General features: G+C 41.1%; 1 protein-coding gene across 1 annotated transcript in view; it reads left to right on the top strand.

Moving 5' to 3' along the window:
* The window catches only part of KIAA1210 (KIAA1210 ortholog), a 33399-nt gene that overhangs the window by 10158 nt on the left and 231 nt on the right, over window positions 1–23010 (top strand). The window contains exons 4-11 of the mRNA XM_029240222.1: window positions 2604–2730; window positions 3045–3170; window positions 6475–6630; window positions 13765–13828; window positions 14020–14184; window positions 16091–18727; window positions 19890–20053; window positions 21508–21610. Coding sequence (XP_029096055.1) covers window positions 2604–2730; window positions 3045–3170; window positions 6475–6630; window positions 13765–13828; window positions 14020–14184; window positions 16091–18727; window positions 19890–20053; window positions 21508–21610 — 3542 coding nt within the window. The remainder of the gene's footprint in view (window positions 1–2603; window positions 2731–3044; window positions 3171–6474; window positions 6631–13764; window positions 13829–14019; window positions 14185–16090; window positions 18728–19889; window positions 20054–21507; window positions 21611–23010) is intronic.

Below are 23010 nucleotides of genomic sequence, written 5' to 3'. Positions count from 1 at the left end.
GTATGTCTATCATGCCAGTACTACACTGTCTTGATTACTGTTGCTTTGTAGTAAGTTTAAAATTGGCAAGTGTGAGTCCTCCAACTTTATGCATCGTTTTCAAGATTGTTTTGGCTATTTGTGGTCCCTAGCACTTCGCTTTGAATTTTAAGATCAGCTTGTCCATTACTGCAAAAAAAAATTTAAGGCAGCTGAAATTTCTAAAGAGATTGCATTAAATCTGTAGATCAATTTGTGGAGTATTGCCCTCTTGACAAGATTGTCTTCCAATTTGTGAACATAGGTTGTCTTTCCATTTATTTAGGTCTTCTTTAATTCCTTTCATCAGTGTTTTATAGTTTTCAGAGTATAAGTTTTACACAGCTTTTGTTAAATTTATTCCTATTTTATTCTTTTTTATAAAAAATTTTAAATTGAAGTATAGTTGACACACAATATTATGTTAGTTTCAGCTGTGCAACATACTGAGTCGATCGAATACATTACGAAAGGATCACCGTGAGAAGTTTAGTAGCCATCTGTCACCACACAAAATTATTACAGTATTATTGACTATATTCCTTATGTTGCATAGTACATCCCCGTGACATTTATTTTATACCTGGGAGTTTGTGTCTCTTAATCCCCTTCACCTATTTAGCCCAGCCCCCCACCTCCCGTCCTCTCTGGCAACCACTAGTTTGCTCTCTGTTTCTATAAGTCTGTTTCTGTTTTGTCTTGTTTTGTTTTATAGATTCCACGTATAAGTGAGATCATACGGTATTTGTCTTTCTCTGTCTGATTTATTTCACTTAGCATAATAATCTCTAGGTCCATCCATATTTCATTCTTTTTGGTGGTATTGTAAGTGGAAGTGTTTTCTAAATTTCACTTTTGGATTGTTCATTGCAAGTATATAGAAATATAATCAATTTTTGTATATTGGTCTTGTATCCTGCAACCTTGCTGAACTCATTGATTAGTTCTAGTAGTTTTTAATGGGTTCCTTAGGAGTTTTATACACAAGATTATGTCATCCGTGATTAGAGATAATTTCACTTCTCCCTGTCCAGTACGGATGCCTTTTATTTCATTTTTTTACCTAATTTCCCTGGCTAGAACCCAGTACAATGCAGACTAGAAGTGGTGAGAGCAGACATCCTTGTCTTGTTCTTGATCTGAGGGAGAAAGCATCCAGTCTTTCATCATTATAATATTAGCTGTATGTTTCTCACAGATGTTCTCTGTCAAGGTTGAGTGTATTTTTCATGAAAAAATGTTGGATTCTACAAATGCTTTTTCTGCATCTATTGAAGTGACCATGTACGTGGTTTCTTCTTTTTATTCTATTGATATTGTATATTACATTAATTGGTTTTCATATATTAAAGCAACCTTGCATTCCTTGCAAGTCCTACTTGGTCATAGTGTATAATTCTTTTTATATGTTGCTGGATTCAGATGGCTAGTATTTTATTGACGATTTTTGCATCTATATTCATAAGATATATTGGTTTGTAGTTTTCTTTTCTTGTGATGTCTTTGGTTGAAAAGTTTAAAAGGTGAAATATATTCCCACATCCCCAAAGGAGTGTCTTGTGCCTTTAGCCTTTCATTTGCTTCTAACTTTCCCCTGATTTGTCCTAACGTAATTCTTATCAACCTGGTTCCATTCCCAATCAGAAGGTGTTTCCATCTGGGTTTAGCAAGCTGGAGGTGGGTAGGGTGGGTGCATAAGATGACTTTGAAAATAGGACAAATATATTGCAGAACCCTTGTGTGAAAGAGGAAAAGACCTGGTGAATGAAAGTATCCAGCATCTGGGCACATATATTTTTTTTTTTTTTTTTTTTTTTTGCGGTACGCGGGCCTCTCACTGTTGAGGCCTCTCCCGTTGCGGAGCACAGGCTCCGGACGCGCAGGCTCAGCGGCAATGGCTCACGGGCCCAGCCACTCCACGGCATGTGGGATCTTCCCGGACCGGGGCACGAACCCGCGTCCCCTGCATCGGCAGGCGGACTCTCAACCACTGCGCCACCAGGGAAGCCCACATATGTGATATTTTTCATCAAAACAAAAACACTAGAGACAAATTGGGTGTGAAAGATCTTTTATAGCTCTCATCTTAATAATAGCAAGATTCAGGGTCTTCCCTCCCCTTCCTCAGTGTTGCCACTACGGAACTGTATACTTTCAATGGTGAATTGTATGATAGGTAAACTATATCTCAGTAAAAGTAAAGCTATTATATAAAAAAGATACATGTTGATCATTTAAAAAAATCAAAATTATGCAGAAGTACATAGAGTATAAAATGAAAATACCCCTCCTGTTCCTAGTGCCATTCCTCAGAGGGAACCACCACTAACAATATGGTGGATATCCTTCCAGGCTTTTCTCTATGAACACAAACTACATATGTATGTAATATATGTATATGTATTAAATAGGACCCTACTATTCTTTATTTTGTTCACTCTATATCTCACGGACAACTTTCTGTGTCAGCACATATGCTTCTGAGGTGTCTATGGTAGGCCATATTATAGACATATCGATACATGTGTCTTTGGTTCCTTTGGTTCCCTTGGCTGCTTTCATAAGACTTTTTCCTTCCTGTCCAGGGCCAAGAGCAGCATGGGGAACAAAGCCCTGTCCCACGACAGCATCTTCATGTTGAAGTCTGAGTCTGAAAGATCAGGAAGCAGAATATGCCGCTCTCCAAAGGTCCAGAGAGGCAGACTGCTTCAGGTAACAGTGAACTCGAGCATCAGTGCCTAATTGGACAACTCATCTTCCATTCCCGACTCCCCTCCCGTCAAAAAACAAGGAGGGAGGAATTTGGACCTGCTTCTCAGCTGATTCTACCCCACTGTTGTAAACATTGATGAGAGAACAAATAAATACATGATGTGCTTACCTAGTGCCCGACACACAGTGTTGGCTGGTATCACCATATTCACTTCTCTTTACACACCCCAAGAATGCTTTAAGTATTATGACAGTGACATTCCACTGTTAATGTGCAGACATTCCAACCCCCATGTTTTTTCTTTCTTCCACAGAGATCTCATATTTTTAGAACTCTGCCTAGAGCTTCGACTGGTAGTGTGCATGGAGCTGTGTTTGGAGCTATGCCACAATCTGTGCCCAGAAGTGGGGTCGGGGTTGCAGGCACCAAGATCACTGAGGTAATAGAAGAGAATTGTTCAAAGTCGGACAGATAGACCTACACCTGAATCCTTGCTCTGCTACTTATTGGCTCTGAGACTTTGGGCTGATTGCTTAACCTCTCTAAGCCTTCCTTTCCTCATCTACATTGGGTATAATATTAATATCTACCTCAAAGGGTTGCTCGTGAGGATTGAATAAAGATTCAGAGAGATTAAAGAAATTGCTCAAGCTGTCCCATATAGTTAGTGGTAGACCTGGAACTCTGACCCAGATGTGTTGACCTCCAAACCCATAGTCTTTCCCTTACACCAGTCTTTAAGATGTTGAGCTTCTCTGGCCCTGCCTCCACAGGAAGGAGGGTACATCTTTCGTCTCTGTAAAATGCAACACAAACGTAGAACAGTCTCTTACCTTCAGTTACCCCTACCCATTGCTCAGTCAGACTCTTCTCCACTAGAGAGCTGATTATTTTGCATTTGGCAAGAGGTAACTGGGGCTTATTTCTGACAGGTCTGCTTAAGACCCCCTATCTCTCGCTCTGGTTTTCATACTGTGTGTGGAAGTTCTGCTGGGTACATTAGCCATGAAGGGTGGAGAAGCAAACACTGAGATGGTCACCAGTAGCGCTGATCTTATGGTTGTAAAGCAGCCCCTAGGTCAGCAGACTGTTGGCCTCTCGCACTACAGCAGGAAAAGTCACTTCCATGAACTTTCCGGTCTTCAGTTTTAAACATCAACACCAGCTTTCACTTGTCTCCACAGCTATACTCCCTTGGCATCCAGTGGCAAAAATCGGCAAAAATCCAGGTACACACGAGCAAATGCCACGGGGTTATTTCTTACATTCAGAAAGGGGAACATTGTTTCCTGGACTCCTCCCTCTCTCCCTCCTCTCAGTCCCGGAAACAAAGAGACTCTTATAGAAGAGATAGTCCATTAAAATAAAAAAAGATAAGAAAAAGATTCTAGGGGCATTTCTTCCCACAATGAAGGGGGCAGGGAAAACCACAGTAGCCCAAAAACAAGTTTTCTTAAATGTCTGGTTTGGGCCCACACCTCATACTTTTGGTTTGCTCCCTTAGTCCCTCCCCTGGGAAACAGAGCTGAAGGTGGAGTAGGGCGTTAACAGAAGCTGGGTCATCAACAACCAGATTGATGCTTGCGCGGGAAACTTCCCTTAAGTGCCAAGGTGACATTCCTAAATGACGGGGTGGTTGATAGCATTAAGTCAAGGGTCCTGACATGCAGTGTTGCATAGAAGCTGGGGTAAATACGGACTTGGCCAATGGTTGGGTCCCTTGAAGGAGCAGGATTCTTAATGGATTAAGTGACATTCAGAGCAAGTGGGAGATTGCGGGAGAGGAAATCCAGGCATACAGTTTTGTTAGAAATACCAAGACCGAGCCAATTTTTTGTTTTGATCTGATAAATGCGTGCATCCCCCACCCCCCGAGAGGGGGTGTCAGCGCCCATCGACATGTATTAGCTCTAGAATTACCACAGTTATCTAAGTAGGAGAGGAGTGAACGGCCAAAGGAACCATAAGTGATTTCGTGAGCCATTCGGAGTTTCACCGCCCCAGCTGTGCGTACTTAGACATACATGGATTCATCTCTGACAAGCATATGCTACTGGCAGATTTTCACCTGATGTCCTATCTGAAGTGTTAGGAATGTGGGTGCCTAGATTACTCTTCAAGATGTTTCATGTTCTTTTTATTTGAGGACAAATTGACAAGAAGAGGTAATAGCAGATTATTAGCATCTTCTTATTGTTGAATCAAACTGAATTCAGTCATTTAAGAAACTGAGAGCACAAAGCAGCTTTTCTTATTGCTCACAGACCCGACTCTCCCTCTGCAGCCCTTCTTAAGGAAGCAGGCACACCGCCTCTTCTGGCTGTTGCCTTTAAACTTCCTGAACTTGAGTGTGGGACATCCCCTTCCTGGCCCTCGTAGTTAGGAGACAGGAGTGCGGATTGGTTAAGAACGTAGGCTTAAAGACAAGCAGACCTTTTCAGATGCTTGCTCTGCCACTGTGAGAGTTAGGGGCAGTCATGTAATTTCTCAGACCTGGTTTCCCCCATCGGTAATATGGAGACCACAAGAGCAAACGCTTTCAAAGAATTGTAAGGTTTGAATGAAATACATCTATGGAGAGCACTCCCTGCCTAGCAGGGAGAAAAATCTCAAATCAATAACCTAACTCTCCAGATTAAGGAACTAGAAAGAGTAAAGCAAGCTAAACCCAAATCTAGCAAGGGGAAGGAAATAATAAAGATTAAAGCAGAGTAAAGCCTTCAGTAAAAGTTAGCTGCCATTAGTATAGTGATTATTATCGCAGTTGGGCTTGGGGATGGTTAATCCCCAAGGTCTCTCCTCAAGAGCCCCCAGTGGGACCTGGTAGTAATAAGAGGGCACCTTAGACATTGGCTGGGAGTACCCCACAGGCAGAAACTCATTGTGGCCCCTTTTCTTTGGCTTTGAGAGTTTGACTGCCGTCTGTCCTGAACAGGAGCAGAGCCTATGTTCAAGCATGTCAGCTCCATGACAACAAGGATTTTGTTTTGTTTATTGCTGTAGACTCACTGCCTAGAATGGGTATGGTACACTGCACATGCTTAGCCAGTACTTGTTAAAGATAAAATCAGGTGTTCTGATCCACATCAAGAGGACCGTGGCAGGGACCGGTGCCTCAAATTCAAGTGTACCATGAACTTCAAACTGGAATCAACTAAATCAGTCTGCTGAAGCTCAAGGTAAACCCAAACGATCAACTTTATCCACTTCAGAAAACTAGTAAAAAACCAGTTCTAACCAGGACTAGTTCTGTAGGTTTTCTAAAAATCCCAGAAAATCAATCTTGACAGGCTTAAGACAAGCAACCAACACGGTCAAGATTTGATCCAGACAATTCCTGGACTGATAGAATGATAGGAAGCCCAGGTCATAACTCAAAGACTCACCTTCACAAGATCTGGACTTCCAAAGACAGGGCCAAGTTCAAAACAAAGATCAGACTCAAACAAGATTTATAGTTGGCATCAGTAGGAGGTAACACCAGGATTCTGGTTTGGATCAAACAAGCAATTTGAAGTTTCAGTCTTTGGGGACTGGCAAAAGGGTGCAGCAACCCAGAGAGTGAACCAAGGCTATCCGTCTTTGGTTTGAGTACGTACTGGAAGGGAAGACAAGGAGGTAGGAGATTCTTTCCTTTGCTTGTTTTCACTTTGGGTTCTTAGCCCTTCAATCATTAAGCAACAAGTAATTTGGAGGAAGGCACACAAGTTTTAACTTTTCCCTTCTATCCTCCTCCTTGACAGATCCCACCATGGCGCCCACGCCAACCCAGCATCAGCTCACCTTTTATTCAATCTGACACGGTCTCTAAGGATTTTGAAGAAATCTCTGTTGATGATGAGTCACTGAAGAGCCCACGGAAGAAGGGTTCATCACACACGATCTTGACATTGAAGAAGGCAAGTGCTAGCCCTATCCTAAGTCACAGGTTGTGGGGGACGCTTTTATTCCTGCTGTAGCTCAATACTAGGGGGATGTCTGGGGAAGGAGCTGCCATTCTTGCTTTTGGTTTGCCTGGTGGTTTACATTTTCCGTCCAATTCTACAAACCAAATAATCAGCACTGTAATTTATAAGCAATGGAAGACAGTATTTCTGAAAAAAAGTTTGTGGATGTTTTCAGTTATTTCACGAAGAAAACAATAGAGATTTTTATGGAAGTAAAGCCTCTACAGATTCCAATGCCCAAATCTCAAAGGTTAGGGCGTGTAGTATTGTTTGACAGACACATATTCGTATGAAAAGTCATTTGACACGAGAGGGCAGGTATGTGTATTTCATATGTCTAGCTTTGCCAACCAGAAAATACCCATCAACAATTGGAAAATCAGCAGATTTTGCTCATATCAACACTTCCATTCTCATACTATTGTGTGGTTAATTTGATTGGTTGTTTTTGAGCTTGAGAGGGCTTTTAGAGTGAAGTAGAGTTTAGAACAATTAACCTTGGGGACTAAAAAGTATACAGAAAGGTAATTTATGATGAAGGTAATTGTCCAGTCAGCGCAAAACTCCCGTTTTGATGTTAAAAGATTCTATGGAGAGAAGCAGCCTTCAGTTAGACGTGGCAACAAAAAAACAATTTGGTTAGGACCAAAGTTAAAGCACAGGCTTTAACATTCCTTGTTGTCATGGAGCTGACATGCTTGCTTCTGTCATAGGCTCTGCTCAGGACAGATGGCCGTCAAACTCTCAAAGCCAAATTAGGATGCTCACTGATTTGTGAATTTAGGCTACGACAATAGCACTAAGTCAGACAAATTGGAACAGTCCGAACTGGTGGAAGGATTGAATTAGATAACATTTTTTATCATGGTAAAATACACATAACATAAGATTCATCATGTTGAAGTGTACAACTCAGTGGCATTAAGTACATTCACAGTGTCGTGCAACCATCACCGCTCTCCAGTTCCAGAACAGCTTTGGTTCCTGCATAAGGAAGCCCCAGGCCCACTAATCACTCATCACTCCTCCTCCCTCTCAGCCCCTGGTAACTACTAATCTGTTTTCTGTCTCTGGATTTGCCCACTCTGGATACTTCATGTAAATGTAATCACACAATATATGGCCTTCTGTGTCTGGCTTCTTTCACTTAGCATAATGTTTTTGAGGTCCACGTCGTAGCACAGATCAGTACTTCAGTCATTTTTATGGCTGAATAATACTCCATTGTATGGATGTCCCATGTTTAGTTTAGCTGTTCATCCATTGATGAACATTTGGGTCCTATCCACCATTGGCTATTGCTGCTGTGAACATTCATACACAAGTCTTTGTTTGAACACCTGTTTTTAATTCATTTAGGTATATACCTAGAAGTGGAACTGCTGGGTCATATGGTAATTCTATACTTAACTTTTTGAGGACCCACCAAATTGTTTTCCCCAGCAGCTACACCACTTTACATTCCCACCAACTATATATGAGGGTTCCAATATCTCTACATCCTGGCTAACACTTGTTATTTTCCTTTTTTTATATACAATGTTCCTAGTGGGTGTGAAGTATCTCACTGCGGTTTTGATTTGCATTTCCCTAGTGACTAATGACGTGAAGCATCATTTCATATGCTTATTGGCCATTTGTATTATTTTCTTAGGAGAAATGTCTATTCAAGTTCTTTGCCCATTTTTAAATTGGGCTGTTTGTTTTTTTGTTGTTGAGTTGTAAAGGGTTTTTTATATATTCTGGATACTACACCTTTATCAGATATACGATTTGCAAAAAAATTCTCCCATTCTGTGAGTTGTTTTTTAACTTTATCAAGAGAACAAAATTGGATAAAATTTTTAAATTTTTGTTGAAGTCCAATTTATTGATATTTTTCTTTTGGTACTTGTGCTTTTGGTGTCATATTTAAGAAACCATTGCCAAATCTAAGATCATGAAGATTTACCCCTATGTTTTCTTCTAAGAGTTTTAGCTCTTATATTTAGACCTTTGATCCAGTTTGAGTTTATTTTTACATATTGTGTGAGATAAGGGTCTAACTTCATTCTTTTGCATGTGGCTATCCAGTTGTCGCAGCACCATTTGTTGAAAAGACTATTCTTTTCTCCATTGAATGGTCTTGTCACCCTTCTGCAAATCACTTAACTGTAGATGAATGGGCTTATTTCTGGACTCTCAATTCTATTCCATTGATCTATATGTCTATGCTTATGCCAGTACTACACTGTCCTGATTACTGTAGCTTTGTAGTAAGGTTTGAAATCAAGAAGTGTGAGTCCTCCAATTCTATTCTTCCTTTTCAAGATCGTTTAGGCTATTCAAGATCCCTTGAAATTCTGTATGAATTTTACAATCAGTTTTTCCATATCTTCAAAAAGACACATTGGGATTTTGATAAGGATGGCACTGAATTTGTAGATCACTTTCGGGAGTATCACCATCTTAACATTAGGTTTTCCAATCCATGAACATGAGATGTCTTTTCAATTTTTTAGTTCTTTAATTTCTTTCAGCAATATTTTGTAGTTTACAGTGTGCAAGTCTTGAACCCCTTGGTTAAAGTTATTTCCAATTAGTTCATTCTTTTTGATGCTATTGTAAATGGAAGTGTTTTCTTAATTACCTTTTTTGGGTTGTTCATTCTGAGTGTATAGAGATACAACTAGATTTTGTGTGTTGATTTTGTATCTTTCAACTATGATTGATTCATTTATTCGCTCTAACAGATTAATGGGGATTTTTCAGAATTTTCTTTTTTTTTAATTTGTTAATCTTTTAATTTCTTTTCTTTATAGTATGTCATTTATATTGACTTCTCTATACAAATTTATTTGGTATTTTCTTCTGCTTTCATGAGTATGCAAAATCTATCTGGGAATCTTTTCCCCAGACATTGTAATTTTCATATGTTCTGGGAATTTCTATTTGGCTCCTTTTAAAAATAGTTTCCATTTCTCTTTGAAATTCCACATCTGATCATTCATTATAAGTATAATGACTATATCTATATACAGAATTTTCTGTACATAAGATTATGTCATTTGTAAAGAGGGATAGTTTTACTTCCTTTCCAATTTGTAGGCATTTTCTTTCTTTTCCTTGCCTGATTGCTCTGGTTAGAACTTCCAGTAGACTGCTGAATAAAAGTGGCAAAAGCAGACATCTTTGTCTTGTTCCTCATCTTAGGGGAAAAGCTTTCACCATTAAGCCTTTCACCATTAAGTATGGTGTTAGCTATGGGTTTTTCATATATGCTTTTTATCCCTAGTTTGTTAGGTGCTTTTAGCATAAAGGGTATTGGATTTTGTAAAATGCTTTTTTTACATCAATTGTGATGATATTATTTTTTCTTTCTTTCTATTAATATGGTATATTACATTTGATTTTCATAATATATTACATAATTATTTTCATATGTTGAACCTCCTTGCAATTCTGGGATAAATCCCAGTTGCTCATAAAGTATAATTGCCCTTAATATGCTGTTGGATTTGGTTTGCTGGTATTTTGCACATGTATTCATGAGGGATGTAGGTTTATAGCATTCTTTTCTTGTGATGCCTTTATCTGGCTTTGGAATCATGGTAATGTTTGCCTCATAGAATCAGGAAGTGTTCCCTCATATTTTTTTTGAAATATTTGTGAAGGATTGGCATTATCCTTTAAAAGTTTGGTAGAATTCACCAGTAAAGCCATCTGGTCCTGGGTTTCTCTTTGTTGGGAGGTTTTGATTACTGATTCAATCTCTTTACTTGTTATAGGCATATTCAGATTTTCTATTTCTTTTTGATTCAATTCTGGTAATTTGGATGTGTCTAGGAATTTATCCATTTCATCTAGGCTATCTATACAGTTATTCATAGTACTGTCTTATAATCTTTTTTATTTCTATAAGGTCAGTAGTAATTGTTCCCTTTCATTCTTATTTTAGTAATTTGTATCTTGTCTCTTTTTTTCTTAATCAATCTAGCCAAAGATTTGTCAGTTTTGTTTTACTTTTCAAGGAACCAACTTTTGGTTTCATTGATTTTCCGTATTGTTTTTCTGTTCCCTATTTCATTACCTCTGCTTTAATCTTTGTTATTTCCTTCCTTTTGCTAGCTTTGGGTTTAGTTTTATCTTTCTAGTTCCTTAAGGTGGAGAGTTAGGTTATTGATTTGAGAACTTTCTTCTTTTTTAACAAGCATATACAGCTATAAATTTCTAAGGACTGCTTTTGCTGTATCACATAAGTTTTGTTATGTTGTGTTTTAGTATTAATTCATGTCAAAGTATTTTCTAACTTTCCTTTTGATTTCTTCTTTGACCCATTTGTTGCTTAAGGGTGTGTTGTTTAATTTCTACCTATTTGTGAATTTTCCAGTCTTCCTTCTGTTATTGATTTCTAGTTTTGTTCTGTTGTGGTCAGAGAAGAGACTTTGCATGATTTCAATCTTTTAACATTTATTAAGATTTATTTTGTGGCCTAGCATATGGTCTATACAGGAGAATGTTCCCTGTGTATTTCAGAAGAATATGTATTATGCTCTCGTTGAATGGAATGTTCTGTATATATCTGTTAGGCTTACTTGGTTTATAGTATTGTTTCAAGTCCTCTATTTCCTTATTGCTCTTCTGTCTAACTATTTATTCATTATTGAAAGTGGGATACTGAAGTCTCTATTATTGTATAACTGTCCATTTCTCCCTTCAACTCTGTCAATTTCTGCTTCATGTATTTAGGAGTGGGTCAGTTGTTTGGTGTGTATACATTTATGATTGTTCTATCTTCCTGATGGATTGACCCTTTTATCAACGTATAATGTCCATCTTTGTCTCCTATAACAATTTTGACCTGAAGTCTGTTTTGTTTGATGTTAGTGTAGCCACCTGACCTCTCTCTTGGCTACCATTTGCTTGGAAGCCCTTTAATCATCCGTTCACTTTCAACTTATTTGTGTCTTTGGATCTAAAGCGAGTCTCTTGTAGATAGCATGTAAATGGATCATGTTTTTAAAATTCATCTTGCCAATTTCTGCCTTTTAATTGGAGAGTTTAATTCATTTACATTCATAGCAATTACTGATAAGGAAGAACTTCTTCTGTTTTGCTCTTTTTTCCCCTATATATCTTACATCTTTTTTGTACCTCAGTTCTTCCATTACTACCTTATTTTGGATTTAATTAATTTTTTTCAGTGTACTGTTTTCATTCCCTTCTCTATGTATTTTTAAATTACTTTCTTAGTGGTTACCTTGGGGATTACAATTAAGAAAATTAACATTTTAAGACATGTAATTTTCTCTTTCTATTAATTTGAGTAAGCTAACTATGTATTTTATAGGATAATGAATAGAGTTAAATTATTTATAGTCAATATTTCCTAACATCAATCTAAACATTTGTCCTGCTTTAATGTCATAAACTCTCTATTAGTAAATTGAAGAATTGAGTCAGGTTGTTATAGGTTAAATCTTGGGCTTGCAGGCAGAAAGTCTAATCTTTGGTGGTGCAGTTAAACCCTTACCATCCCTAGGCATGAGAGTTTCTCAGCTATTTCTGCCATCCTCCCTCGTTTATTAATTCACTAGGGTGACTACAAGGGGGGCAGGTGGCAGCAACAGTAGCAGGACCACACTGTATCCAGTGTAATAGGTCATGTTCATTATTCATCCAAATCATCAAGAAAAGTTGGACTATATTCCCTGATCCCTATTTAGGAAGATAGGGAAGGAATGCCTTTGAAAAAGATGTTTACTAAAAGCTAAGAATTAAAAGATGTTGGTATTTTAAAGGATGTGTCAGTTAGCTGGAAGATTCACTTTGGTGAATCTTTAGTCTCAGTAACTCTGGACTATAAGTAAAGGGCTGTAAATCAGAGCTGGAAAAGATGAAAAGATTTCATAGTTAAAAGCATTTTACAGGTAAGGACAGTAAAGTACAAATAGATGCCCAGGGTCAAACACTCTGGTAGTGGCAGAGCTAAGACCAGAACCCAGTCTTTTGACTTCCAGCCCAGTACCCTTTTCACCACATCATGTTGCCCCTAGCTTAAACATTACAGTTTAGCTTTAAAAGGAAAACAAAGTATAAGTTGAAAGAACAGTTGGTAGGGTGGCCAGCCTAGGAGGGCGTTCTGGTGGCCCTGAGAGAATCTCCTTGGTTTGGTGTCAAGCAGAGGCTGATCAATTACTCTGCACTAAATCCTGTACGTGCATGATCACCTGGAAACCTCACCACAAACCTGGAAGACAGGGAATGTTGGCTAAGGGAAACTTAGTGTGACTCTTCTTTCTGACTTTCTTCCTTCTGCCTAATTGAGGAAAGGCCTGGGTAGCGCTCTCTAACAAGGCCAGGACATCTACTTCTTCCTCGTGACTCTCTCCCTGACACATGGATGAATACAAAAGAGTCCAGGAACATTTATGACACAGAGGCTGCTGCCACTGGCTCCCTGCTTTGGAATCTCTTAGGTCTGCAAGTCCCACAGGAGGTTTCCCCTTATCCTTAATTTATAGATGCGGACAGAGATTTAGAAAATAATTTGCCCAAGTTCACACAGAGAGTAAATGATGGAGCAAAGATCTGAATCCAGGTCTATCTGACCTCATTCACTCAAAAGTAAATAATTTTGAGCTGTGTCTGTTTACATAGGCACTTCGAGTAGGAGCATAAAGAGTTGTATGTTTGCCTTTAGATGTATATCACAAAGGCTTACACAAAGCTAATTACAGACACTGTTCAGTGCAGTGCAACTCTGACATTTCCAAAGCTACACTGTCATTATCTGAAAACCTTGATTATACTAAACCAATTTCACCCCCTTCAGTGTGAGGGCTGAGCCCTTCATCTTTTTCTCTCTTCCTTCCTAACCAAACCCCAATCCTTTTTCTTCTTTTGAGTTAGAAAGATATAATTCATGCTTTCACTAAATCCCCTGAAAAGAAGCCAAACAGGACTTGAATGTGGCTCCCAGGTCTGGTGAAGCAAGTTTAAGAATTCCAGTGTTGCCAAGAGTATGATTGTTGTCAGGCCCAGCAACCCCATTTTAAGATTTATGGCCTTGCAGTGTGGGTCAGTGGTTTCTGGGGTGTTTTCTAGAGTTCCCTGCAGCATATCACTCAGAGATCAGAAACCTCAAATCTAGGTGAACCACTTCTAATAGGTAAAATGATCACCAGGTTATGGACGCCATTGGAAATAATTTCCATTGTGAATTGTATTATTATGCTTCCAACAGAGCCATTTGGATAGTAAGGACTTTTTTCCTGATGCTTTTTTCTTCAGCAACCATTCAGGGGTGGGTTCAGAGCACTTAAGTTTGATTCAAGCTCTTTCTTTCCCTCTTTTAGGCAAAACCAAAGCAGGCGAAGCCACGCCTTCCACTGGCTTCTGAAGGAGAGAAAAGCACAACCGAATGGAAAGAAGCTGACCAAAAGAAGCCGAAAAAAGACAGTACAGGTTGGCACATCTTCACCCTCACCCAGAAACATGTCCTCAAGCTTAATGGCATGGTGCTATGTGACAGGAACCCAGGCCTGCTGTTGTGGTCCTCAGAGAGCTTTCAGTTTAAGATGCATACTAATGTGGTCCAAGTTTATCCATCTAAACTGCCCAATTAATACAGTTGCCACTTGTGTGAGATTTAGGTAAAGGGCCATACCTGGATTCCTATTGTACCTAAATGAATTTCCAACCAGAGAGGTGTTTTATGTTTGTTTGTAAGTGTGTTTAATTCTATGTCTAATGTACATGCTGAGTTCCTCAGTGAGCCCAGATATCTGAGGGCAGCCAGTGATTTCCCCTTCAGCATTCCCCCTCAGCAACAGAACCAGACAGTAATAACAGAACTGGTGAAAAAGACCCTGGTTTTCTAAAGTTGCTTTTCTCTTCCAGTAGAGAGAAAAGGTCTTGTGTTAACAGTGAGACCGGTTCCCATATCCATGGGTAAAGAGGGCTTGGGAAGCTGCAGACAGATGTCCTTGGCAGCCAACACCCATCAAATCCCCAAACAACAAATACCACTGGAATGAAAATCTGTGTGTGTGTGTGTGTGTGTGTGTGTGTGTGTATGTTAGCTCCAGCTGATGGCAATCTAATTTCAAGCAATACTTGATTAACCAAAATTCCTGTTCCACAAATTAAGTCAAACAGCTCTTTCATATTTTTTCCACAAAGGATTTCACATGTGGGTTCATAGGCAGGATATCCCTAAATACGTTTTCCCATGAAAAGTAACAAAACCACAAAACTCTTCTGCATAACAAAACAAAACAAGAAATTAAATGAGTAATTTACTTTCTTTTTATCCTCTTTTCATATTTATTTATTTATTTATTTATTTATTTATTTATTTATTTTATTTATTTATTTTTGCAGTATGCTGGCCTCTCACTCTTGTGGCCTCTCCCGTTGCAGAGCACAGGCTCCGGACGCCCAGGTTCAGCGGCCATGGCTCACGGGCCCAGCCGCTCCGTGGCATGTTCTATCTTCCCGGACCGGGGCACGAACCCGCATCCCCTGCATCCGCAGGCGGACTCTCAACAACTGCGCCACCAGGGAAGCCTTCATATTTATTTTTAATAGCTGTCACTTGTACACACAGAGGATAATACTTATTCAGTGTCCATGAGGGCAGATACTTTGGTTTTCCATATCATGGGAGTGGTTTGGGGTACAGCACCCCATGCTCAACACTGTATGCTGGATGTGAAACCACTAGATGGAGCTAGGGACCAGTGGATGATGAGGGAGGTGAGGCCCCCGAGGGCCCTCCCACCTGGGGATTAAAATAAGTTCCTTAGTAAAGGTACTAGAGAGGAGAGGAGCAGTCTGTAGAACTGCTGCCTTGTGCTCAACCTGAAGCCTGTGGACCGATGCAGTTGTTAAGGCTTTCCAAGAATGGCTTTGCATGTATATTACATCAGATAAATTTAATAAAGAGAGTTGAAAGAAGAAATGGGGGGCCATAATCCTACCTTCCAGATAACCCCTGTTGACACCTTTCTAAAAAATAAAGCAATACCTGCACATTATATAAAAATTAAGTAGAAAATAGAAATACTAAGTAGGAAGTAGAATTTCCCTTCACCCTGCCCCAGTCAGTTTCCTAAAAGGTAATCGTTGTTACAAGTTCAAAAATTGCCTTTTGCTGTGTCTCACATCTAATGGTGGAACAGAGTATTGATATAATGGTGATGTGCCAACCTTGGAATCAGTTCATAAAACCGGATTTCACTTTGATTTAAAAATTTCCCACCACAGAAGGCTAATAGTGACCAAGTTGTTCTCTGTGTTCTGAATAGCTACTTCTCCATGCTAGGGAATTCAATAGCAAATAGGTACCCATTGGGCCAGGGAGGAGTATTCTTATCTTACAGAATCAAAAGTACACATCTTTCCTTTTCCTTACTTCTATTTGGTACAGGTGCCTCAGGCTGGAAACAGAGAAACAAAACTGGGATTTATGAACAGAAGACAAGAGATCAGGCTGCAAACAGAGATGCCGCTGAGAGCCAGGGCTACCCATTTCCAGCGGCATACAGAAGACAGTGTGGAAGGAGAGGCTCAAGTACTTCAGAAACAAGTGAGCATGAATCCAAAGGAAGAAGCTTTAAAGCATCCAGTCGAGCACTTGGCCTAGGTAATGGAGCTTGGTTCCCACCTGCCAGTAAGACTGCCAGGGATTTCCGTTCCTGGAACCTGCTCTTGGAGAAGCAAGTCATGGGGCAGCCCCCGACGGCACGAACAGAAAGCGCTACTCCTCAGGAGCTGCTTTCAGATAAAGATGACATGAAAAGGAGAAATGCCGGTATAGATTTTGAACGCAGAAAAGCACCAGCATCACAGCCCGTACCTGAAGACATGGAAGAGTCCATGGTTAGTGGTCTGTCACCATCCCGTGAAGATGGGGCTTCTGGAGCCGAGAAGACAGAAGCCGGAGCCGCTCTTTTACCCGTGGTGGGAAGCCCTTCTACAACCCGAGATATTTTCTCAGTGGCACTGGAGGGTCAGGTGTTTATGGATCCTTCTGATAGCCAGTCAGAAGGGGAAGAAGCGTCCAGCTTTGATTTGAAAAATGTCCAATTTAAAACGAAGTCAGCTCAAGATACCTACAAAGAAAAGTCTCCTGGAAACGTTCTCCAGGCCTTTACCGCTTCAGCAAGCACTTCAGATAGCTTGCTGAGAGCTTTGGTAGAGGGAGGTATTTCTGCAGAGAGGCTGCCTCCCAGAAGCTTTTCCCCGTCCTCGTGGGAGCTGAAAGCTGAAGCCATTGCCTCAGAGGGTACTTCAGAGTCTGACAGTGGTTCTGAGCAGCAACTGGCTCTTGGATATCTGGATATCTGGAAAAAGCCCTCCAAGAAGCACAAAAATGAACAAGAAGTCTTCCCAGAATCAGAAAGTTCAGCTGCGGAAGTGAGCGGTCCTGAGCAGCAGCAGGCTCCTAGGCGGTGGGCTCCTAGATATTCTTCCCGTGCCTTGGGGAAGCCAGAAGTGGAAGCCGTCTTTTCGTGTTACGAGAGTGCTTCCAAAGAGGGGAGTGGCTTTGGGCAGCAGCGGGCTCCCAGGCACTCTCTCCAGCCTTTGAGGAAGTCCAAAGATGGCCAAGAAGTCTTTGCAGAATCCGGTTTTGTTGTGCAAATGACCGGTTCTGACGAGCAGCTGGCTCCCAGATGCGCTTCCCAGACTTCGGGAAGGCCCAAAGACCAAAAAGAAGTCTCCTGGGCTTCAAAGAACGTACCTGGGGTGTGGGGTGCTTCTGTGCAGCAGGTGCCTCCCAGGCACCCTTTCCAGTCCTGGGTGGGCCCTACATCCGAGCAACAAGCCTCTGCAGGTCCAGAGAGCACTGCTGCGGAGTGGGGCATTTCCATGGAGCCGCGGCCTCCCAGAGTGACTTCTCAGGCCCGGAGGAGACCAGTAGTGAAACAACCAATCTCTGCAGGTCCAGAGAGTGTCGACATTGAAGGGGATGCTTCTACCAAGCTGCTGCCTTCCAAACATTCCCAGGCCACTGTGAGACCTAAACTCCAGCAAATGTCGAGTTATGAGGGTGCTGCTGTTGAGGTGGGCATTCCTGGGAGGTCACTGCCTCCCAAATATCCTGCCCAGTGGGTTAACAAGTTTAAAGTTGAGGAAATGTCCTCACGTCTAGAGAGCATGGCAGTTGAAGAAGGCATATCTAAGGAATCGGTGCTTCCCAATCGTCTTTTCCAGTTGTTCATGAAGTTTATGGTACAGCATATCTTTTCAGAGATCCCTTCTACTGAGGAGGGAATCCATGTGGATCCTCTGTCTTCAAATCAACCTTCCAAATCCTTGTCGAGGCCTAAAGTCGAGCACCAAGTTTTCTCAGGCTACGAGGGGACCGATACTGAGGGAGGCATTTTTTTGAAGCAGCTGCCTGCGAAAAGCCCTTCACCGTGCTTGGGGAGGCCTGAAGGCCTGCAGGAAGTCTTCTCACATTCAGAGAGCACTCCTGTAAAGTGCAGTAGTTCTAAAGAGCAGCTGCCTTGCAGACACCCTGGCCAAGCCGAAGATGAGGCTGAATTTCAGCCACAGACTTTCTCAACAGGCCCAGTGAGTGCAACTGTGGAGTGGAGAGGCTCGGAGGAGCACCTGCCTCCCAGACACCCTTTTCAGGCTCCTGCAGCCCCTGAACACCAGCAACAGGTTTTTTCAAGTCCCATGAGAGCTGCTGCTGAGGGAAGCATGTTGGAGAGCGATCCTAGCTGCTGGTCCCTACCGAGAGACCCAGCTTCTGCAAACAAAACCAAGAAACACAGCCAAGGCTCTGAAGACCTCATTAAGAACGTCCCGATTCCTGCTACCAAAACTGTGAAGTTCACCGATGCTCCCGTCTGGCAAACATCCACTTCTTGGGGCACCTGCTCTAAGGAGGAAGTTCTTGAGAGTGGTGATCAAGGTAACAGACATTCAAATTTATACACCAATCGGGCTGTTGTTGAAAACATTTTTGGAGTCCAACTGAGAAAAACCTCTTCTTCACAGAAGTATAAGGGTGAGAAAAGAGATTTTACCAAGCTTCCTTCTGTTTCCCAAAGGGGTCCCCTCTGGACATTTGTCCACATTCTGTAATGGACACATAACCATCTCCCCAGCCCCCTTTCCCCGTGCACCTTACATGTAGATGGGAGTTTATGCTTTTCTCAAAATACCGTTACGTGGATGGCCTCCTCAGCACCATGTAGATTTTGAAAGCCGGCTCATTAACAGAGCACTATGTTCAGACCCTCAGCTTGAAATCTTAATTTAGTGTAAATGTTTGTGCTTCCACAGCTTCTTAACTCACCTGAAATGTCTAAGAATCCAGAGCTAGGTGATTTTTTGAGCATTTATGGCTCTCAAAGCCCTTGTACCTTCAGACTCATCATCACACAGTCTTGTACGTGCCTATAACCGTATCCATTTAACCACACATTTGCATTAGAGACCACGAAGTAACAAATGCAATAAGATTTTCCTTGGAGTTAGAGAAATGACATCAGTGACCTAAGCGTCTGTCCTCCTAGGAATTTTCCCAGCCCACCTGGCAACCATTGTCCTGCCCTGAAATGGGGATAGGAAGAGGGATGGACAAGGGAGGCAAAGGGACCAGTAAGAGGATGGTTTGCAAACTTTGAAGTACAGCTTCTTATCTACTCAAGGAACTCCTGCCTTGCCAAGTTGTGGGGAGGGCACAAAAGAAGGGGGCCCTTCTCTATATGTTATCTTTTTATTTTCATTTGGCAGTTAACAAGGATCCCCATTTGGGACATTATTGTGGGTAGGTCCCAGCCAGTCTCAAGACCCTGCCTGCCTCACTTTATTTATTTATTTTAAAAATAAATTTATTTATTTAATTTATTTATTTTTGGCTGCGTTGGGGGGTCCTCGTTGCGGTGCGCGGGCTTATCACTGCGGTGGCTTCTCTTGTTGCGGAGCACGGGCTCTAGGCGCATGGGCTTCAGTAGTTGTGGTTCGCGGGCTCTAGAGCACAGACTTCAGTAGTTGTGACACGTGGGCTTCAGTAGTTGTGGCTCGCGAGCTCTGGAGCACAGGCTCAGTAGTTGTGGCGCATGGGCTTAGTTGCTCCGCGGCATGTGGGATCTTCCCAGACCAGGGCTCAAACCCGTGTCCCCTGCATTGGCAGGTGGATTCTCAACCACTGCGCCACCAGGGAAGCCCCTGCCTCACTTTAGTTCTAACTTCTTTCATTCCTTTCTCAGGAAAAGCTCCTGGTCGACAGTCAGATCATGCCACCTCAGAGCCAGCTTGGATAACCATGATAAACCAGAGGCAGGGGAGTCTCCAGGCCAACATTCCTGTGAAAGAGCCAGAAACCAAGAATAGAGCTGGAGCCAAGGCTGAGACTAAGGAGCCTAGATATGGGGTAGGACCTGGAACAGCCCACAAAACACTCCAAAAGGGTGCTGGAGCCAACTGATTAAGCTTACGTTGGGAACTTTCCCAGACGTGCAGCTCCCCAGCTCTTTGGATGTATTAGGCAAGGGAAGGGAACTCTTTGGGGGAAAAGACTTGCTTTGTACTCATAGAAATGTGCTCCACTTTATGTTCTTAAAGCATTTGTGAAAAGTAATGAATACGATAAGATTCTGTAAATCAAATCCTGTCCTAAATATTCTAGAGCAGGATTCCATGAAATTGGTTGAGAAATAAGTAGTTATTAAAAATCCCCAAAGGTCACCACTGGGGTGAGAGTTGAGTAACTATTCTTACAGATATTTTAGGCCTATAAATATGTATATGTATTTAAGAAAATATAAATGGAATTAAACTATACATATTATTTTTCACTTATTTTATTTCTGGGCACCTTTCCATATCAGTACATAATGATTTAACTTCATGTAAATAAAGGTAGTGTTTGGTGTTTGGGTTTCCATATATTGATTTGGTTTGGTCTGGCATCTCCCTGTAGGTTAAAAGAGGAGTTATGTGATGAACTAGGCTAATGGTACCACACGTGGATCAGGCATGCTGGGATGATGTCTTGCTTCCAATGTCCCATTTTCAATGTCTTTGGAAGTTTTAGAATGAGAACCCCTCTTGTCAAAACTACATAAAACTGACTCAAGAAAACTCAATGAAATTTACATATCGAGATGTCTAAGTTCCTATACTTTTTTAGGTGCTTACTGAATTTGTTGTGGGATCATGTGAAAATCTGTTTAACTCTTTGCTTTAAAGATCTTTTCATTTCATTATTAGTATTTTTAAGGGAGCAGGGTCATACAGAGGGCAAAGTCCACCTTGGTTAAAGCTTTGTCAGAGGGAAATACACTAGGGTATATGAACTAATTAATTTAGACCAGTTGTGGAGAGGTTAATTTGAAAAGCTTAAACTGTACAATTTTGAAAAGACCTATTGTTATATCACTTTGTAATGCAAGGAGCGCACATCAGATGTAAATAGGTTTTGTTCCATAGAAATCTATGGAACTCAAGTCAGTTAACTGATAAGATTTGTTTGTGACCACTGCACTTCTGTTAGCTTTCTGTTAAGTGCTGGTAAAGTCCTAGAGAAAACGTTGTTGTCAAGTTACATAATTCTCTTGTTAACCTGTTTACACTGTTTGTATGATTAGACAGCCTTTTCTCCCAGCTCAGAAAGGTGATAAAGTTGAGCCAGCTTAGATTTTGTGAACCTAAGTTCTGAACCAAGGTGCTTTCTGTGCTGTTTCTTTCCTTATCTCTCTCTTTCCTTTTGATTAATGTTGAACTTATAATACCCAGGTCAGGACTTGCACCTTGTGATCTGAATAAGTAATTTGCTGTTTTCATGTCAGGACTTACAAGCTTTCTGTTTTCATTTTTGTATTAAAGAGAACTGGCCTTGCAGATGAAAACCAACAGAGGAGGGTTTTCACTTCTGATGTCAACAGACAGGAGAAGATGGCACCGAAGCCACCGAAGTCTACCAAAGCAGGTAAAAAACACACCCCAGCCCCCCACTCCCAAAATAGCCCTGGCAGAGGTTGTGAAACTTTTGCAATTTCAGACAATACATGTCTCTTCCCCCAAATCAGCTTACGATTCTCTCATGGTTCTTCCATTAGATACAGATATTAGCTTGTTTTAGGAAAATCCAGTTATTATGACTACTATAAGTCAGTCCAATGTATAATTTTCAGAGGGTCTTCCAGTCTTTTACCCCATCGAGGAAGCTGTATCGGAACAAAATTGTGATCACTCACTAGAACTTTCCTGTGGCTGGTATTCAAGAGGAAGGAACCAAGCCACTTTCTAGTCCATAGCAAAACGGTATTTTCCCACCTTCTACATTCCCAGGGAAACTGTGGAAAGTAATCCACTATAAATGCCCAATGGTATTGAATTGTTCTTTAACTATTTAAAAGGCTTGTTTCAGCCCCTCTGTATTCTGAGCAGAGGTATGAGAGGCGGGGAAATGTTGAAAGCTGAAACAAACACTGTGCTGTGATAGAATAGAATGGGGTCTCATCAGTAGAGTCATGTGCCGGGGGATTTTTTTTTCAGAAGGAGCAGGGGGAGGGGAGGACAGATTTATATTGAGTCATCTTTGTTCTCTGCCTCAGTCCGCCTCATGAAGAAATTAAACTAGGAGTTAGGAACCCACCATCTGGCCGTGATACAGCAGCACTTGACCTGCTTATAGCTGTGAATAGTCTCATGGGCACAGTAATCCAACTCTCACTGTGCATTAGGATCACCTGATGTACTTTTTAAAAATTACAGATGGCCCTGGATCCATTGCTAGAGATTCTAATTCAATTAGTTCAGGAAATAGCATGTGCATTTGTATTTTTAAAAAGAGCCCTAGGGGGTTCTAATGTGTGGCCAGGGTTGAGAACCACTGGTTGAGTCTAAGCCACTAAGTCAATCAACCGTAAAGCAGGATGAGGGAAGGAGTAGAACTGGGGAATAGTGAAGTAGGCTGCTAGGTAGGAGTAGTTGATATAATGTTATTTAGCATATAGACTTTTACTGGGTGTATCTACTGAGTCATCAACAATCATTTCATACAGCATAGTGGATTGGCAAAACAAAAACAATATCACCTAATATGAAATTTAAAAAACTGAACAGATACCATACAACATGTTTCCTCTCTGATCTCAATTCAAAGGTGTAAGACGATCCAATAATAACCACCCAGAGATTGGCATTTATAGCTGTAGGCATTTTCTCTCAGGCCTTCCCATGTCAGGCCCCTGTGGCTCTAGCCATATTGATGTTACCCTTTTCACATACCACCCTATGGCATTGCCCATGCACTGACTTTTAGAAGCCAGAGGAAACCTGAAAGGAGGAAAATTTTTACTGCATCCCATAAACATACTTCAGTAT

The sequence above is a fragment of the Monodon monoceros genome, unplaced genomic scaffold, assembly GCF_005190385.1.
Source record: "Monodon monoceros isolate NGI ecotype Baffin Bay Population unplaced genomic scaffold, NGI_Narwhal_1 Super_Scaffold_22, whole genome shotgun sequence".
In the NCBI taxonomy this organism is placed as follows: domain Eukaryota; kingdom Metazoa; phylum Chordata; class Mammalia; order Artiodactyla; family Monodontidae; genus Monodon; species Monodon monoceros.
This window is presented reverse-complemented; position numbering and strand designations above follow the sequence as displayed.